Below are 17,877 nucleotides of genomic sequence, written 5' to 3'. Positions count from 1 at the left end.
CTGTGATGAGGAAAGTCTTGTCATTGTGTTACTCTAGCACCTGCTAGAAGATGGGAGAAGGACCATTAGCCACAGAATTGCAAATGAGAGGGGCGGTGACAAGAAGCCCGAGCATCAGTATGGAAGTCAGGTTAAAGAAGGATTCTGCCAAGGAGGCAGGGGAGGGGCTAGAGCATCCGGCAGTGAAGGCAAACATGGAGGGAAGGAGCCATACAACAAGATGAACATTTCCACTCACAAACTTGGCACAGCCTTGATGTTTGCTGGTAGGGCTGAGGGGAATCCAGGTGACTCTCCCATTTAACTATGCATCTACCCCTCCAGTGAGACAGGGGCTTGGCATGTTCCCTCACTTGACTGCTTCCAAGATTTCCTGTCTTGGTTTGGTGTCACTGCTGCTTTGGCCTCCAACTATGAGAACCACTGGTCCAGAGCCCAGTGCCTCTCAGCTCAAAAGCTGTCAAAGGGCAGTTGCCTCCTGCCCTCTTTGCCTTAAAATGTGCTCAGGGGAGAAAGAGACCCAGCTCCCTGAGAAGTGGAACAGAAGAGTCAAGATCCCTGGGGAAAGGGGGAGAAGACGACACAGGTAAAGATGGCACAAGGGCCATGCTGCCTTGCTCTCTCAGCCATTCTCCTCTCCCTTAACAGCAATGGCATTCTTTGTGTTGTGCCCACTCACGTGCCCAGATGGAAATGTGTATTTCCCAACTTTCCTTACAGCTTGGAGAGTTAATGACATGCAAATAGGTTTGGGTGAGGGTAGGTTCTGTTGTTGTTGCTGTCAACTTTGCTGACAACTCTGTTGTATTCTTTTTCCTTTTCCATTTAATGTGTGTGCATTAGGCACATATGTATAGGCACATGCATGTGTGGATGCGTATGTACATGAGTGTGGAGGCCAGAGGGTGATGTTGGGAATCATCTTCTCGGAATAAAACCCAGAGCTCCCTGGTATGGCTAGTCTCCTTGGCCAGCTTGCTCCGGGAAGCCTCTGTCTCTGTCATCTGGGGGTAGGGGGTGGGGTGGGGATTATAGGTGGCACTGCCACCCCTTGATGCATTTGCATGGGTTCCGAAGCTCTGTACCCTGGTCCCCACATTTGTGCATCAGGTACTTTAACCACCAAGCCATCTCCTCAGCTCCCTCTGGCAGGTCTTTAAGAGAAATAAATGGGAGTCAGCTTTCATTTTTTGCTTTTTACCCTCTTTCTGCTCTGACATCATAGCAGAAAACATGCTGAGGGTTACCATACCAAACATGGCAGATCATCCATTTTCCAAATGCTCTTCTCACCAGAACAATATATAGTGTTATTTTTCCTGTGTTCATGCATGTCCAGTTGTTCATACTACAGTATGAACACACACACACACACACACACACACACACACACACACACACACACACACACACATGCAGGCATACATTGTGTGCAATAGTGGTTTTTTTGTTTTGTTTGGTTTGGGTTTCTCTGTCTAGCGCTGGCTGTCCTGGAACTCACTCTGTAGACCAGGCTGACCTCGAACTCAAAAATCTGCCTGCCTCTGCCTCCCAAGTGCTGGGATTAAAGGCATGCGCCACCATGCCCAGCTGGTTTTGGTTTTTAAATCATATACTTTTCCTTCTAAATTCTAGAAGAGACACCTATTTCTTGGGAGACCACATTTAAGAGCACCAAGTTACCAGACACTCATTTACCCTTGTCTGAACTCTACGTCTCTTCTTGAGGAAGGTCTCAGGACCTCTTGTTAAGTGCAGACTTGCTTCTGGTTTCTTTTCCATCTGTGGGTAAAACATTGCTAAGAACTTAAGCTGAGCATTAAAAGAATATGTACTTGGAGTCTGAAGAAGAGTTCAGTATGCGCTCAGGGGCCCAGAACTCATGGTTGTAACATATAATTCAAATAAGGGTCATAACAGTCAAATAGGTAAACATATCTGTTATCAGAAAAAACATAAAGGCAATAACTTGTAGCAAAGTAAGGATTTTAGTTTGATATATTGACAGTGAATCTAAAGCAAGCAAGCAAGCAAGCAAGCAAGCAAGCAAGCAAGCAAGCAAGCAAGCATCCCCTTTCCGAGGCAGCAGTCTCTAATTCCAGAGGTCATGGCCTCTCAGTTGGCCTCAGGGAGATAGGCTGTTAATTCTGGCACCGTGCTGTGAGTAGATACATTGATACCTGTTTCTATGTTGGACACTTGGTCCTCAAAGGGAAAGGACAGTCTGGGGAAAGGGCTGTAGATTGCTGAGGGAAGTCACCAGTATCAAGAGGTGGTGCTCCCAGCAGCCACCTGATGGTCTGAAAGTATGGGTGGCCTGCTGTAAAAAGTATATGTGTGTGTGTGTGTGTGTGTATGTGTGTGTATGTAAGAGGGCAACACACATGAGTTTCTAACAGTGCCCAGTCAGTTCTGACTAGCTTATAATAATAACCAGGAAAAACATGTATGTTTCAATCCGTAGGATGAAAAAAATAAGCAAAGTTAACTTCACACTGTACATCAAATTATTGATATCAGCAGCAGCAGCAACAAAATCAACCTAACAAAAAACTTTTACAGAAAGCAAGAACATAAGACCAAAACTTTTAAATCTTAGAAGTAAAGACATAAATCAATAATAGAAAAGCAATTACTTCAATTTGGATAATGCCTCCAATGTTCTAAAATAGCAAGATGATTTATAGACAAACTACTCAATTTAGAAAAAAAAAAACCCTGAAAAATAGGGTTTTTCACACACACACATTCATAAAATAAAATACACTAATATCTAATGGCTAAGCCATGATCTGGTCATAAAAATTATGCAGTTCTTTAAAACAAGGGTTAAAAAGGTTTCTTAACAAAGTAACATAACTGCATGGTGTACTGTTGTTCAAAAGTGGCAGAATGCTAGATGTTGTGGCTACTGTGTGGTGACATAATAGACATATTGTATAATGTTATATCATGTTCATATATGCTGTCAGGATTTTAGCATATGAACAGAACAGTGTTATAAGGTGAAAGAGCACAAGCAATCATGATGACATTCCACAGCTGTAATTATGACACTGTGGTTCCAGGATAGATCAAAATGGGTAGAGTGGTTTCAAGAAGGAATTTATACTCATATGATAATGATTGTATAACGTTAATCTCTCTTGGGTTTCTGCTCGGATGCAACTCCTCGTTTTCTCTGTATGTTCTGAGCTTTGATAAATCTATTCTGTGCCGTAACTGTTCCATTGAAAGCCTCAAAAGTGACGCCTGCCTTTTCCACAACCCTTCTGATGGCTTTCTACTTTTTGTGTATTGAGCTCCCATAGCACGGCCAAATAGAAAACAAAGGGACAAAGATTCACATAGGTTTTCTCGGCAGTTCATTTTCTTACCATCTTTAACCTGGTCCCCGGTAATGGTGGTCTCCGACTTTGATTTGTCTTCCTGGCCAATCTCTAAGGAGCTTAATTTGGAGCCTTGAGGGCAAAAGAAGACACGTTATTGGCTCACTACATATGCTGCTAGGCAGGACTTCACTGACAGGGTCCTGGCAGTGTGGTTTTACCAGTGTTTTCCAGAGAAGGTAATTCTTCAGAACTTTTTGACAAGAAGTCGTTGTACTCTCTTTTTGAGTATTGCACCTGCAGTTCCTTCAGGGTTCTCTCCTCTGAAAGGCAAATGGCCATGTTGAAGGAAGGCAGTTGTGGAGGCAGGGAGGCGGGTAGAGCGTTACAAGGTATTGGTCCAGTCGGACAGGCTTGGTTTCAGTCCTGACTGTTGTGTTAGGGCTGTGTCTCATATTTTCCTGGGCCAAATGAAGATGGCTAAATTCAAAGCATTTGTGGGCACGGGAGACACAGGAAGTCTACTCTCTGTTGATGTCTAACCTCTGTTTCATTATACATATTTTGTGATTTAAAAACCATCACTAGTCTTCCTTGACAAATTTTATTAAATATATGTGGGGCTAGAGCTCCAAAATCAGAAGTCTTAAAAAGGTTAATTTTATTGTTAGACTTGGAATAGTCGGTGAATTTTAGCAGGGTTTTAAAGTTCACAGGAGATAGGAAACTATCTACTTGTGTGTTCCAGTGGGGAAAGCTTCAAAACTTATGTTCTATTCGCATAATTTCAGGTAAAAGGGATTACTATAGATTGTAACAAACATGAAAGATAGATTGAAGTTCCAATCTAGTGTCTTCACTTTGACAAAGTTAGCTCAGCACTACAGTACCCAGCTCCCATGCTCCCCACACCATTCCATTCTTACATGTTTCCCTCCCTCCCCTCTCTAACTTCTCCCTTCTCCTTCTTCCTTCCTTCTTCCTGCCCTCCCTTAGCTATCCTGGCTTAGCCATTCACTGAGATACACGGTTTATAACAGGAAAATGGTTCACCTTGCTGTTTGGCTTGCTTCTCATTCAGAAGCCGCTGTTGCACAACTTTGATGGCTGTGTTAGTGGCTTCAGTTATGGTGTCTTTTATTAGCTTTTCACGTGCACTGTCAAAACGTGGCTGAACAAGTTTGGCGTAGTCAATTACCTGCAGAAGTAATCAAGACAATTAGTGTAATCACAAGGTACTGTGGATATAAAACATTTCCTGTCTGTCTGTCTGTCTGTCTATCTATCTATCTATCTATCTATCTATCTATCTATCTATCTATCTACCTACCTACCTACCTACCTACCTACCTATCCATCCATCCATCCATCTATCTACCTATTTACCTGTCTCCTACAAATAGATACTATGTGAGGCATCCATGGAATTGTATACAGAATTTACCGATTAAAAAAAAAATCCCATTTTATTTTCAAATGTTAAAACATCACTTTTATTATTGTTGGTTATGCATGTGTGTGGGGGGTATCGAGGCGTGGGTGTGTGCACGTGAGTGCAGGCGCCTGTAGCGGTCAGAGGTATCAGATCCCCTGGAGCTGGAGTCACAGGTGCTTGTGAGCCACCTGATGTGCTGCTAGGAACTGAATTTGGATCCCAGTAAGAGCAAGTGTTGTTCTTCACCATTGAGCCACCTCTCCAGCCACCTGTTTTTAATAATGATAATAATACTATAGTATTTTATTTTTGTTTTGTTTTGTTTTGTTTCATGCATATATAGGCTCCATGTGTGTGCCTGGTGCCCTCAGAAGTCAGCAGGAGGCACTCGGTCCTCTGAAACTGGAGTTGTGAGTGCCCCTACTGTGTAGGTGCTGGGCCCAAACCTAGATCCTCTGCAAAACCAGCAAGTGCTCTTAAGCACCGAGCCATTGCTCCGGCCTCCTCATTTCTTCCTATACGCAGAGCATAGGTGCTGTACCTTCATGGATGTGTGCACTACGTGTACACATACGTGTGACCTCAGAGTCACAGATGGAATCGCCAAAGCGTGTAAGGACACAGAAGAGTAACGCACAGAGAAGGCTTGGGTTTGTTTCAGATTCATGTGTTATGCGCAGTACTCAATACTGTGTGAGTCTTTTGCACACATGCACCTATTTGAGCTCTGGAAATCCATTTAGTTGGTTGGTTGGACTGTTGTTGGTACATGATTATGCATGTGTTCTTGCAACTTGAGTAGATAATTCCAAACTAGCTCCACTAACTTACAAGCCCATTAACTGATTATAGGAACTGTTACTATTCGATATCCCTGCCAACTCTTCTTATAGCAAATCTCCCTAAATTTTTTATTAGACTATTTCTTTATATACATTTCTTTTTGTTCTGTTTTGTTTTAAATCTAATGCTCCCTTTCTTTTCCTTAGGCGAAGAAGGTTTTTATTTGCTTTTTTTTTTAACCTTGTTTATTTTTGCAAAGAACTGAAATTTTGTTTCATTGCTTCTTTGTATTTTGTCTTTTAGTCTCCATTCCTTCCTGAACCTCTGTTAGTGCTTTTGGATTTGGCTAGAACTTGCAAATGAGTTGGAGGCATGTAAAGACTGTGGGCATGTCCTGATGTGGGTGTGTCCCGAGGGCAAGATTGCCCCTGCCTTCTCACCAGGGTCCCCTGGCTTACCTCCCTGAGGCTCCCTCTCACAATCCAGGGGATGCCTTCCCCACACCAACCCCAGTGACGGTGTAAAGTTATGAAAACCAAGCAACTAAATATCTACAGATTAAAACAAGGGCTCCACAACTAGTTACCTTTGCTTTGAAGTGTTCCGCAATCAGGTTGGCCAGCGTTGTTTTCCCTATGTGCTCAGGTCCAAATATAAAGACTTTGCATGGTGGCAAAGGCATAGGTGGTAGGAGGAAGGGGCGGGGGTTCAGTGAGAACAACTTTAGCGTTTCTTCAGAAGAAAGGCAGTACATTTTACCTAGAAAACTTGAAACACACACCGTGAGAGTAAACAATTGAAAACACCACAGGCAGCTTTGAAATGTAAGCTCTGACAAGCTAACTAACCTCACAGTATAGTCTGCTGCTCCTGAATAAATGTTCCCATCCTTTAAGGACACCGGACAAGAACGTGCCCACTTGCTTCGGTACCATCTATACCTTGGCGCAATGAGTTTATACGACGACACTGTACGGAAGAGCTCTTCCTGTGAATCACAAACACTATCCTTAGGAACATGAACCTAAGCTGTGCAGAAATCAGTGCTACCAAATATTTGACAAAATTGAAAAAGGAATTGGAGATCTGAAGACCGCTTTGATATCAGCCATGGGAATGCAGAGTTTGAAGTGTGCACAGCTGGTTTCCTGTCTTGCTTTGGGAATTACAATTAAGTGGTTGATGAATCTCAGAAGAGACTTTGAACTTTAGGCTTTTAACGTTGAGACTGCTATAGACTATGGGGACATTGGAAGTTGGACTAAATTTTTTTTTTAATTATGTTACGTTTAGGTATGGCCCCCATAGACTCATGTTTGGACAAGCCTATGGGGGTCAGGAAATAGAATGTTGTGGCTTAAATATGCTTAGCCCAGGAAGTAGCACTATTTGGAGGTATGGCCTTGTCGGAGAAGGTGTGGCTTTGGAGTAGGTGTGTCACTGTGGTCATGGGCAATGAGACCCTCCTCCTAACCACATGGGAACCAGAATACTCCTTGGTTTCTTTTGTATGAAGATGTACAACTCTCACCTCCTCCTGTGCCATGCCTGCTTGGATGCTGCCATGTTCCTGCCTTTATGCTAATGGACTGAACCTCTGAACCTGTAAACCAGCCCCAATTAAATATTGTCCTTTATAGGACTTGCCTTGGTCATGGTGCCTCTTCACAGCAATGGAACCCTGAGACAGGGGCCACTTTGTGCTTTATACTCATCAAAGATTTAATAGTTAGTTTCATTTCTTTAAATAATCTCTCTGTGTGTGTGTGTGTGTGTGTGTATGCTCATGCATGTGTGCACACCTGTGGGATGTCGAGTACAACTTGGCAACCTCAGTCCTCTCCTCTCACAGTGTAGGTTTCAGACATTCACCTCAGATAGTCAGGTTTGGTGACCAGTACCTTTTCCACCTTGGCAATCACTCTTGTCTAGTTTTCATTTCTTTAAGAAAATCTTTTTAAATGTTACAGATCATTTTCTCTCATGTGGTAATAAATGTAGCAGGGGACTTTTCTATCATTTACTTCAAAAGTCAGAATCTGAAAATGCCTTACTGATGAAGTTTTTAAATAGACCAGACTCTTAGTCAATACATCTGAGTCTTGTTTGCTTGTTTGTATCTTGTTTGCTTGTTTGGTTGCTTGGTTTTAATAAGATGGGTCTTATGAACTTATATGACTGTTTGCACATAGTATCTGATTCCTGATCTCAGTTCTCTGGAAGAAACGCTCAAAAGTGAATTATTGGATTCTGTGATAATTCAGTTTAACCTTCTAAGGAACCGCTTAGTTATTTTAAAAATGCACCACTTTTAACCTGTGATAACTGTTAATATTCAGCATCTGCTAGGCCACAGCACCTACAGCAGCAGCCTTTCCCTTCCACAGGCACCTGCTGGCATGCTCTGACATGTTGTCGCTGAGTCCCTAACAGAGTTCCAGGTGGCAGGGGAGCTGGCACCCTCCTCTCTCACCTGGGGGACCTGGGTTCTATCAACGTGGCATCAGTCACACACTCTGCTCCCTACCCCCCCCCCCTTTTCTGCCTCCTTCCTAGGATTCAAGAGCCTTGTTGTCGGGGTGTGCTGTGAAGCCTCCCCCATTCTCAAAAAGGTCTAAGAAGAGATCCCCTGTTTTGCTCGTGAGCCCTGATTTACTCTCTTCGGACCCTGCCCTCTGCCACCACACTGTCTGTCTGGCAGTGGAGCCTGAACTTACTCCAGAGCCCCTACTGCATTTTCCCTGTCTGTCCATGGCACCGATAACTCCTGAGATAAACCCCTTACTTCTTGATGATCGATCTCCCAGTATATTTCTTGAGACCATTCAATATTCCCAGCGGCAGGGTGAAACGGTCCAGTCTCTCCCGTGCTTACGAACACTTAGCTTCCTGGTTTGGGGATTATCTTCGCCTCTGAGTGTGAGGCAGGATGTCTCTGTACTTTGGATTGCCATTTCCCCATGGTCAGTCATGCTGAACATGCTTACATGTTCTCTTAAAAGTACTGACTTTTATTATTTTAAGTTATGTGTAGGTGTGTAGGAGAGCAGATGGGTACGCACAGGTGACTGATAATGCTGGAGGGCTGGAGTTACTAATGGCTGTGAGCTGTCCTGTGGGTATTAGGAACTGAACCCAGGTTCTCTGGAAAAGCAGTGAGTGTTCTTAGTCACTGAGCCGTTTCCTTCGAATGTTCTCATTGACTAGTTATATGTTTGTTCTGGAGAAATGTCTACTCAGTACCCTGACCCACTTGTGACCTGTTTTGGCACTGTTGTATCCTGGAGCATTCTTCATACCTTCGGGCACAAGCCCTTGCTGCACGCATGATCTGTAGATAGTACCCTTTACCACGTGGGCTACTTTCTCACTCGGCTGACAGTTCTTTGGTGTGCAAAAATTCTAGGTGGTTCTGTTATGCACCTTTTGATGCTGCATCCTGCTTTGTTTGGCTTTAGTCAGTACTAGATCCTACACCAGAAATGCTGTTTAAAGTAGACAGGGCATTAGCATGCTTCAAAGCTGTAGCTATACTACTGTGGTGATTCTCTAAGCATCCTCTACCTTTCATTGACAAGCATCTATCTAGAGTCTTTCAAAACACACTGGGGTTTGCATGTCAACCTGAGCCAAGTAGCTTCATACAGTATATTTATCTAACATTAAAGCAAATGTTCTCAGATTATTTTTGAAGACATTTTTATTTTATGTTTGTGTTTCCTTGGATGTCTGTATGTACACCTGATGTGGGGAAACTCTGCTAATTAAGTTCAAAGTCTACCATTGTCCAGATAGCCTTCTGGGGTGTCATGAGATGTGGGGGACTCCTTTCATCGGCAGGGGTTCCTCTTTTCTGACATTGTGTGGGGAGTTCAACACCCCCTCCTACACACACACACACACACACACACACACACACACACACACACACAGGCGCGCGCGCGCGCGTGCCTCTACCTAAAGAGTGTCACATAGCCTTAGTTACATTACAGGTTCAACTTCCTTTCTCCTAATAAGAACCCATTCAGCTGGCACCTGAGACTCCTGAAAAGCTTCCCCATGCTAATGAGGCAACACACTCCCTAAGCCTTCAGCCAGTGATTTTGTCTATCCTGGACGTTCCTATCCCTAGTCCCCCAAATTATATAAGCCTCCAAGTAAAGTTGATCTGCCTTCCTGTGGCTAGCTGTTCCCTATGTGTCTTCTGTGTACTCACAAGGTTTTCTGACCCGGTCCCTTTCTCTGCTTCCCTTTCCCTTGTGGACTGATATTGGCCTATGATCCCTAGGGGAGGTGAGGGCCACACCTGCTGCCAGAGTCAGTCAGAAAAGGGGATCAGATTGCCTGGAACTGGAGTTACAGATGGCTGCAAACCACCATGTGGGTATTGGGAACCATATCTGATATTCTTCAGGTGTAGGATGCACTCGTAACAACTGAACTCTCTCTCCAGCCCCACAAGGCTCTCAGAATTCATTGGCTTTGCAATTTCATTTCAGATCATGGAGATAAGCCATTCTGAAGAACATTTCACAACTCCTGGCATCAGAGCAAAGCACCATCGAAAGCTTTCGTAACTGCTTCTCCTGACTCTGTGCCCACCTCCCTTCTGCTGTGCCAGGTTCCACCTGCACTGACCTGCCGTGACCTCCGGGTTACGTGGTGTCCCAGAATGCATCAAACCCTCACGCTAACAATGCTTGTGTCTGTTTTTAGCACTTCTCTGTTTTATTGCACTTAGTGCCACAAATAATATTGTGCTCAGACTGTGGCTTCTTCCTAGGAGGAGATGTCTTTTAAAAAAACTTTTATTATATGTTTATTATATATTATATACATTATAATATATATTATGTGTGTGTGCTCTCTCTGCATGTACACTTACATGTCAAAAGAATGAATCAGGTTACATTATAGATGGTTGTGAGCCACCATGTGGTTGCTGGAAATTGAACTCAGGACCTCTGGAAGAACAACTAGTGCTCTTATCCACTGAGCCATCTCTTCACTCCACAAAGGGATGTCTTTATGGAGAGCTATCCCTTAGATCCTAGGAGATGACGTGCTAGGTACAGCTAACATGGAACAGGCATGCTTTCAAGCAGGTCAGTTGAACTTACAGTATCTATTATGTCAGTCATTTCCTCTTCTGTACCCTGAAGCTTGGTTATGACAGCTGCTCGTCTCACGTTCAAGTACTTCAGCCGCTCTATGACTGTCTGAATGTAAAGAACAAACATTTGAATTCATTGGCACTTGGGCATGGCAAACATTATGAAAAAGTCATGAGCTCATGCTTTTTCTGAGACTGCATGGAATCTACTCTGTCTTTCCTAGCTTCTATGCATTGCTGAAGATCTTTGTTGTTTCCTTAACATATATATATTACACATTAATATATGCTGTAGATAATATAGAAATATACAAAATATATAATATACATTTGTAAATTTGAATATTAAAATATTTATAAAGTTTATAAATATATAATATATAATATATAACTATATAAAATATAATGTATTATGCTTATAATGTCTTACATATATTATATAAAATTATACATTATCTAGCATATATTATATAAACATATATTATTTTAGTATATTTATCTTATAATATATTATATTATACAATATGTGTTTATATAATATATGAAATATATTTAATTATATAAACATATAATATAATTAAATATATGTATAATGTTGGTCTTTTGAGGGCAAGTTTCATGCATCTCAGGCTATCCTTAAACTTGTTGTGTAGTTGAGGATGATTCTGAGTTGAGGACTGCCTGTCTCTCCCTCCTGACTGCTGGGATTGCAAGAGGCATATGCCATGTGATACAGTGGATGCAGTGGGTGCAGGAGATGAAACCTGTTTCATGCATGCTAGGCAAGCTCTAAACTAACTGGGAACAGCTCAGCTTGTTGGTGTTCCTTAGTGGCTTGTATATGCATGGTTATGTTCTCTCCCTCTGATGCCACACTGGAGTGCATGGCTGCACACTCTCCCTCTGATGTCACACTGCTTCCTCCTGCCTCTCTCGCTGAGGCTCTACTCCTTAACTGGAATGAACTCTCAAAGATCTCATGCTCAAAAAAGGCCACATCCACAGTCTAAAGTTTGGTATCAGAAATATTTTTAGAGGACAAATTCCAACCTATGTCACTCTGTCCTCTGGCCCTAGACCTCTTTAGATGAAAAGAGCCCAGTGTTGGCAGATGCAGATGCTGGAGTTTATGCTATTACATTCTATAAAATGGCAAGACTCCAAACCCAGAGGAGGTGAGAATGGGCTCTCTTGCAGACAATCTACATGGAAAACAACCCTGCCAGGACCTTGATCTTAATATCCAGAAGTGTAAGAGAATAATTTCTGTCCTTTCCAGTCACTGCATTTGTGGGACTCTCCCATGGGAACTCTAGGAAATGAATGTAGGTATGATGTGGGACAATATGGGGGGAAAAACCCACAAAACACAAAAAGCAAAAAAACAAAAAACCAAAAACCAAGCTAATACCAAAAAATGGGTGATGAGAGATAGTGAGACAGCCAAAAGCAGTGAAGCCTGTGGTAGCCTGGATTAGCGCTCACAGTTTAGCCTCATCTGGTTTCCTTGTCAACAGCTTAGCTCATTTTAGGTGGCATGTGCTAACTTAGACCCTTAGTGCTCAGCTTCTCCATGTTACTTGTTTTGAGAAATGCAATGTTCCAGAGTGCCAGGACTGGGGCCAGAACACTGGGCAAGTCTCAGCAAGCACACCTTGAAGAAGTCTTCTGTGTGTGCTGATGGAATGGATGTGGCCATGAGGACCATAGAGAAGGGCCGAGTTTGTGGGATAGAGTTGACATTTACTGAAAGAGGAAAACCCAGAAAGAACAAGGGTGGGCAGTGGCAATTGTGGAGTGGTGCCCTGCACACTTTATATGAGCTGAGTAATAGCTGTTTAATTGGACATGCAGCCGCTGAAAGGTTCAGAGGGAACTAAGTATCCTGGTATATGATTTAGGAGAAAGATCTGGAACAGTACAAAAATTTTAAGTCATGCAGTTTTGAGGAGGTATTCAAAGCTGTTAGCCCTGATGAAGTCTCCTAAAGGGAAGGAAGGAGGGGGTGGACCAAAAAAGAGCTCACAGGGAGCCAACTCCACTGCCCTCCACCCTTAGATCTTTGCAATGTCCAAGGAGAAGCAATGGAGCCATTGTGGTGGAGCTCCTAGAAGCCAAAGGAAGAAGAGGTCAGGAGAGAGCAATGAACAGCAGTGGCAGATGTTGTTATTAGAGTCAAGTAGATGAAGCCTGAGCATGACTACTGGCTTTGGCAAAGAGAGAGAGAGCTCTGTGGTCTTGTAGGCACATATCCCACATGAGGACTGCTCCCCGGTTTGGCCCCACCCTGGCATCCTGACCATGGTGCCACCCGTGAGGTAACACATTGCCTTCTGTCTTCCCCTTTGTTCCCTTGCTAGGCTGCTGACTCTCTGAAGAATTCCTCCCTCTGCCCTCTTCTGCACAATCCTGCTGGATTGACCACGAGAGCCACAGATAGCCAACCTACCACCAGCTTGTGTCTCCTTTACTGTTTCCTCATGTGACTGTCTGAGTGGATTTTCTTTCCTTCCTGGCTTCAAACTTTTCACTGGCTGCCTGTTCCCTCATGATGAGATCTGAGCTTCTTAGTTGACAATGTCTCTGCCTGGTTCTTTAGAACTCTGGGACTACCCACTTCCTGCTTCATCCTGGTCTCAGCCCTAAGTTCGGTTCCTGCAGCTCACTTTTCCCTCAGCAGAGAATGTGTCCCACCCACCCTGCATCAAGCCTTTATGGTCTGATTCTTACTCATTCTTAAGTGGAAGCCATGCAGATGAGCATCAGGTGCTGCCCTTCTATCACACGCTCCTGAAATACCATGTCCTCCTCTGACTGTAGGGCAAACTGCCAACTGTGTATTTATTCTCCCCAATAGATCGGATGCTGTATAGGGGTGGGACTGACGGATTCATCAGCTTCCTTTTCATAGGCACTCCCAGAGTCCATCATTAGGCCAGATGTGTATGGGATTTAAAAAGATAGTTTTTGTGGTTTGTGGTGCTAGAATCTCATTCACAACAGAAGGCTTTGGCCATCCTAGTGGGCGTAAAGCAGCGTCCGTCCGCTCTGGTTGTAAGTTGCACACCCTTAATGACGGCAGATGTCAGCATCCTCTCGGGTGCTTGCTAGCAACCATTTACTTTTACTTTTCTTGGAGACGCTGTAGCCACAGAGAAATTTTAAATTCAAATGCTGTTTTGCCTTTAACATGGGCAGATGAACAAATGCAACACGGAAGTTTAAAGTGTTGAAACAGAAGTTCACGGTAATACACAAGAAATAGAACTCCTCATAAAGCAAGCCCAAGCCGGAAACGTTTCAGAATTCCTCAACCACAAGAAACGTCTGTGCCGCACGCTACACTCACCATGAAGAGCTCTTCTGGAGACTTGTTCCCATCTAGCTCGATGAGATACTGGGGATTGTGCTCAGCCATTACCTCCTGGAGACAATCAAAAGGCAAGCTGAATACAAGGGGGAGAATCTTAATGTACTGTGAGGAAGTCTTAAGAGCTAATGCGTGCATCTTATGCAGGTCACAGTGTGGTCATTTGCAGCATTCAACAGAGCTTCCCAAAGGCAGAGCTGGCCTGCCTACCAGGGCCATGCATTTAAGGTGCTGGGAACTTGCGTGGTGGTGGTCTTGGTCACTGAGCTATGTCATGCCCCACGCCCCCACGCCACGCCCCTTGGCTCCTGCTACTGTCAGTATTTTTTTTTTTTTTTTTCCTCATGGTTTCCTCTACTCTAAAGCTTAAAAGTCCTTCCTGGTACAGAAGGTTTGGGGGACATTCTGCAGCACACGACTTTGAAATTTAAATTGTGTACTTTTGTCATAACAGCATCATGTAAGCAGCGTGCTGACCCTTCTATTACTTTAGGGCACACCACTTTATAGAAAATTTACGGAAGAGAAGAAATACAAAGAAAAACACCTTTAGTCTGTTCAATGAAAGGAAATTATCACTATTGATTCCCACCCATTTTCTATGCCAAAAAAGAAAGAAAGAAAAAAGCTGTTGCATTTTTGATATCGTAATGTGTATGGAACTCTGACGCCTACTTTCCCGCTAGACGTTATAGTCAATATTTCCCTATCTCTCTACAAAATTACATGAACATCTCATCCTCACAATTGTATGGGATCACATGCTGTGGCTACACGCTTGTTTAATAATCCTTTGCTATCAAGCACATTATAATACCTTGTTAATTGTTTTAAAGCCTTTTTACTTATCTTTAAAATTAAAATCTCGTTTTCTTCAATTATTTCCAATATAACTTGACTGATGGCAGCCATTGAGGGAATACAGGCAAACACGCCTTTTACCCTCTTGTTCGTTATTCCCCTCGCTCATTGTTGACAGAAATATTGCACACACACAAGTGTTCACCACCACCTACTAAGCACCTCTCACTATAACCTTAGATGCTGATAATAGGCTGAAAATAAGCCACTTCTGAAAGCAGGTTCTAATGTTAGCAGGTATTGTGCGTTGATTCTTCAGAAATCTCAGTGCAGTGCAGAGGTCACATCCTTTCCTGCTGTCACTGGCCACTCTAGCTTTGACAGTCTGACAGACAGAGCTGAAAGGCAGCACCTGGTTTAACTTCTCATCTTGCCGATGGGGCCCACATTCCTATTCCCACCTCTGTAAACAACCTAGCAACGTTTGGAAATCATATTTACCTTATCTTGAGCAGCATGGAGGGGCTTTGAAGGAGTGAAATAGCATGGTTGTGAGAAAAGAGCCTTGGCGGGTGGGGTGGAAGGACTGCTCAGTGGTTAGAGTACTACTGCTTTTGCAGAGGATCCAAGTTCAATAATACACACACACACACACACACACACACACACACACACTAAATAAGCACACCTTTAGAAATAAGAAAGAGGTGAAAGCCTTTTGTGAGGATTTTTATCAAACAAAGACCCTTGAAGACGCCACCACTTCAGCCGTGCCGTGCCCTCACCTCTAAAGCACTGAGCAGTAGCTCCTTATAAAGCTTCACAGTGATTTCAACGTTCTCCAAATAATCCTCGGGCCTCTGGACGAGGTGTTGGAGAATCTCAGCCACCATCTGCATTTCAGCTATGAATGCCTAAATGGGGAGACACCGGAGGGAGGGTCAGAATTTAGGAAACTCTTTAGGAAACCCGTTACTTAATGAGGGGTGCCCCAGAGCACCGTCTTGTGGAGAGAAGCCGGTGCAGGAGGCAGAGTGGAGACTGAGACTGAGGCCTGCGTGAGAACTTGTTAGTTTGTTGCTGTTGTTCTCAATAAGCGCAATGGCAGAGGGTGTCATTTCTTTTGAAACTAGTGTCTCTAAACACCCGAGCTTGTGGACCGTGTCCTCATGTAGGTCGGGAACCAGTTACCCTGCATCTCAGATACTTACCGAACGATTCACACCGAAGGAAACTACAAATGAAATAATTGTATGGTTGAAGTCATCACAGCATGAGGAACTGTATTAGAGGGTCACAGCATTAGGGGGATTAAGAGCTTGTGGGGCAGTGGGCTGTGCACAGAGCCTGGTCTCCAGTTGACTGTCACTCACATAGCTACAGACTCCCACAGCCTCCCCCTCTCCTCCCCCATCCCCTCCCTCCCAGAGGTATGTGGCCATCAGTCACAAGATGCAGCACCAAGCCCTTCCACATGTAAATAAGGTTTCCCCAAAGCTCTCAGACCAAACCAATGAGAAGTACCTGTTGTCAGACCCTTACCCACCCCAAAATTGTATATAAGTATCCTATCAGGAAGGATTAAAGGTGTTTGAGAACTACTCTGAGTAGTCATTTGAGCCTTCTTTCCTAAGAGCTGTTATAATACTTTGGAAGAGATCTGCTTTCCTGAAGCACTGCCTCAAACTCCTCCACACTCCTCACTAGCTAGTCTGTGTCAGCCCAGTCCTACCATCTCAGTGCAGGTCAGCTCAAGTAATCGAGTAACCTGGAGGCAGAGGTGGAGGTGGAGCCAACTGCAGCAGTAGAAGCTGCGGAAGCAACTTCCCCTCCTTGCCTGCACCCGTTTCCCTTTAAGGGAACTCTCCCACCAGCCAGGCCAGAGATCTCTGTGGAAAGCCTCTGGTATTCTGGCCCACAGGAGCCAAGTTTCTACAAGTTTCAAAGTTCTGGGTCTTACATTAAGGTCTCTGATTCATTCTGAGTTGATGTCTGTGCAGAGTGAAGGGTGGGGACCAGTGCCCATCTCATCTCCTCAGCACTAGTTACGGAACACAATGTCTTTCCAACATACTCACTGCAGCCTCATAGAGATCAGCTGAGTGTAGCTCTGTGAGTTGATTGATAGCTTGGTCCTACTTTATGCCACTGGCCTACCTGTAATGATTTGTGATACTGCCATTATGATGGCTCTGTAGTATCATTTGAAACCAGGCTCCTGGTACCTCAGGCTCAGGACTGCATTGTCCATGAGTCCTGGGACTTCTTTCCCTGTTTATGTTAGGATTCTGAACATTGGAACTCTGGTGAGGATGGGGTAACAGTGGGAAGCTTCATGACCCAACTCTCACCAACAGACAGGTAATCGAGGCAAAAACTAAACCAAGACATGCTCGTGCTAACAGACATTATAAGCCAAATGGACCTAACAGACATTTAAAGGATGTTTCATTCAAACACAAAAGAATGTATATTCTTCTCTGCACCTCAGGGAACTTTCTTGAAAACTGACCACATAATCAGACACAAAGCAGATATAAGAAAATTAAAATAACTTCCTGCATCTTATCAGTCCACCACAGATTAAAGTTGATAACATAACAACAGAAACAACAGAAAGCTTACAAACTCATGGAACCTCAGTAGCTCTCTACCGACTGAAAAGTGGGTCAAGACACATAAGAAAATGAAAACTTTTTAAGAACTGTATGAAAATGAAAACACATTATACCTAAACTATGGGACACAATGAAATAAGCTCTAAGAGACAAGTTTATAGCACCAAGTACCTACATTAAAACAAAAATAAAAACAAAACCCAAAGTATCGAGCTCTCACACTAGCAACTTAACAGCACACCTGAAAGTTGTAGAACATGGCGAGAAATAAACTGAGGGCTGAAGTCAGTAAAACAGAAACAACGAACAATGCAAATGATTAATGAAACAAAGAGATGGTTCTTTGAGAATATAAAAAATATAGATAAACCCTTATCCAAAATAACTAAAAGTTGGAAAAAGAATACACAAATTAATAAAATCAGAAA

The 17,877-nt window shown here is 43.4% G+C and overlaps 1 protein-coding gene across 3 annotated transcripts in view; it reads right to left on the bottom strand.

Annotated features, from left to right (window-relative positions):
- Window positions 1–17,877, bottom strand: part of Ak9 (adenylate kinase 9) — a 130,138-nt gene that overhangs the window by 81,923 nt on the left and 30,338 nt on the right. For all 3 annotated transcript variants that reach the window (XM_006512939.3, XM_030245201.1, NM_001370813.1), the window contains 8 exons: window positions 15,617–15,745; window positions 14,010–14,084; window positions 10,668–10,766; window positions 6,396–6,535; window positions 6,134–6,314; window positions 4,383–4,527; window positions 3,551–3,652; window positions 3,378–3,461 (listed from right to left, as the gene is read on the bottom strand). In XM_006512939.3, the coding sequence (XP_006513002.1) occupies window positions 3,378–3,461; window positions 3,551–3,652; window positions 4,383–4,527; window positions 6,134–6,314; window positions 6,396–6,535; window positions 10,668–10,766; window positions 14,010–14,084; window positions 15,617–15,745 (955 nt within the window). The remainder of the gene's footprint in view (window positions 1–3,377; window positions 3,462–3,550; window positions 3,653–4,382; window positions 4,528–6,133; window positions 6,315–6,395; window positions 6,536–10,667; window positions 10,767–14,009; window positions 14,085–15,616; window positions 15,746–17,877) is intronic.

This window comes from Mus musculus, chromosome 10, assembly GCF_000001635.26.
Source record: "Mus musculus strain C57BL/6J chromosome 10, GRCm38.p6 C57BL/6J".
Taxonomy (NCBI): domain Eukaryota; kingdom Metazoa; phylum Chordata; class Mammalia; order Rodentia; family Muridae; genus Mus; species Mus musculus.
Note: the sequence above shows the minus strand (reverse complement) of the source record. Positions and strands in the feature narration are given on the sequence as shown.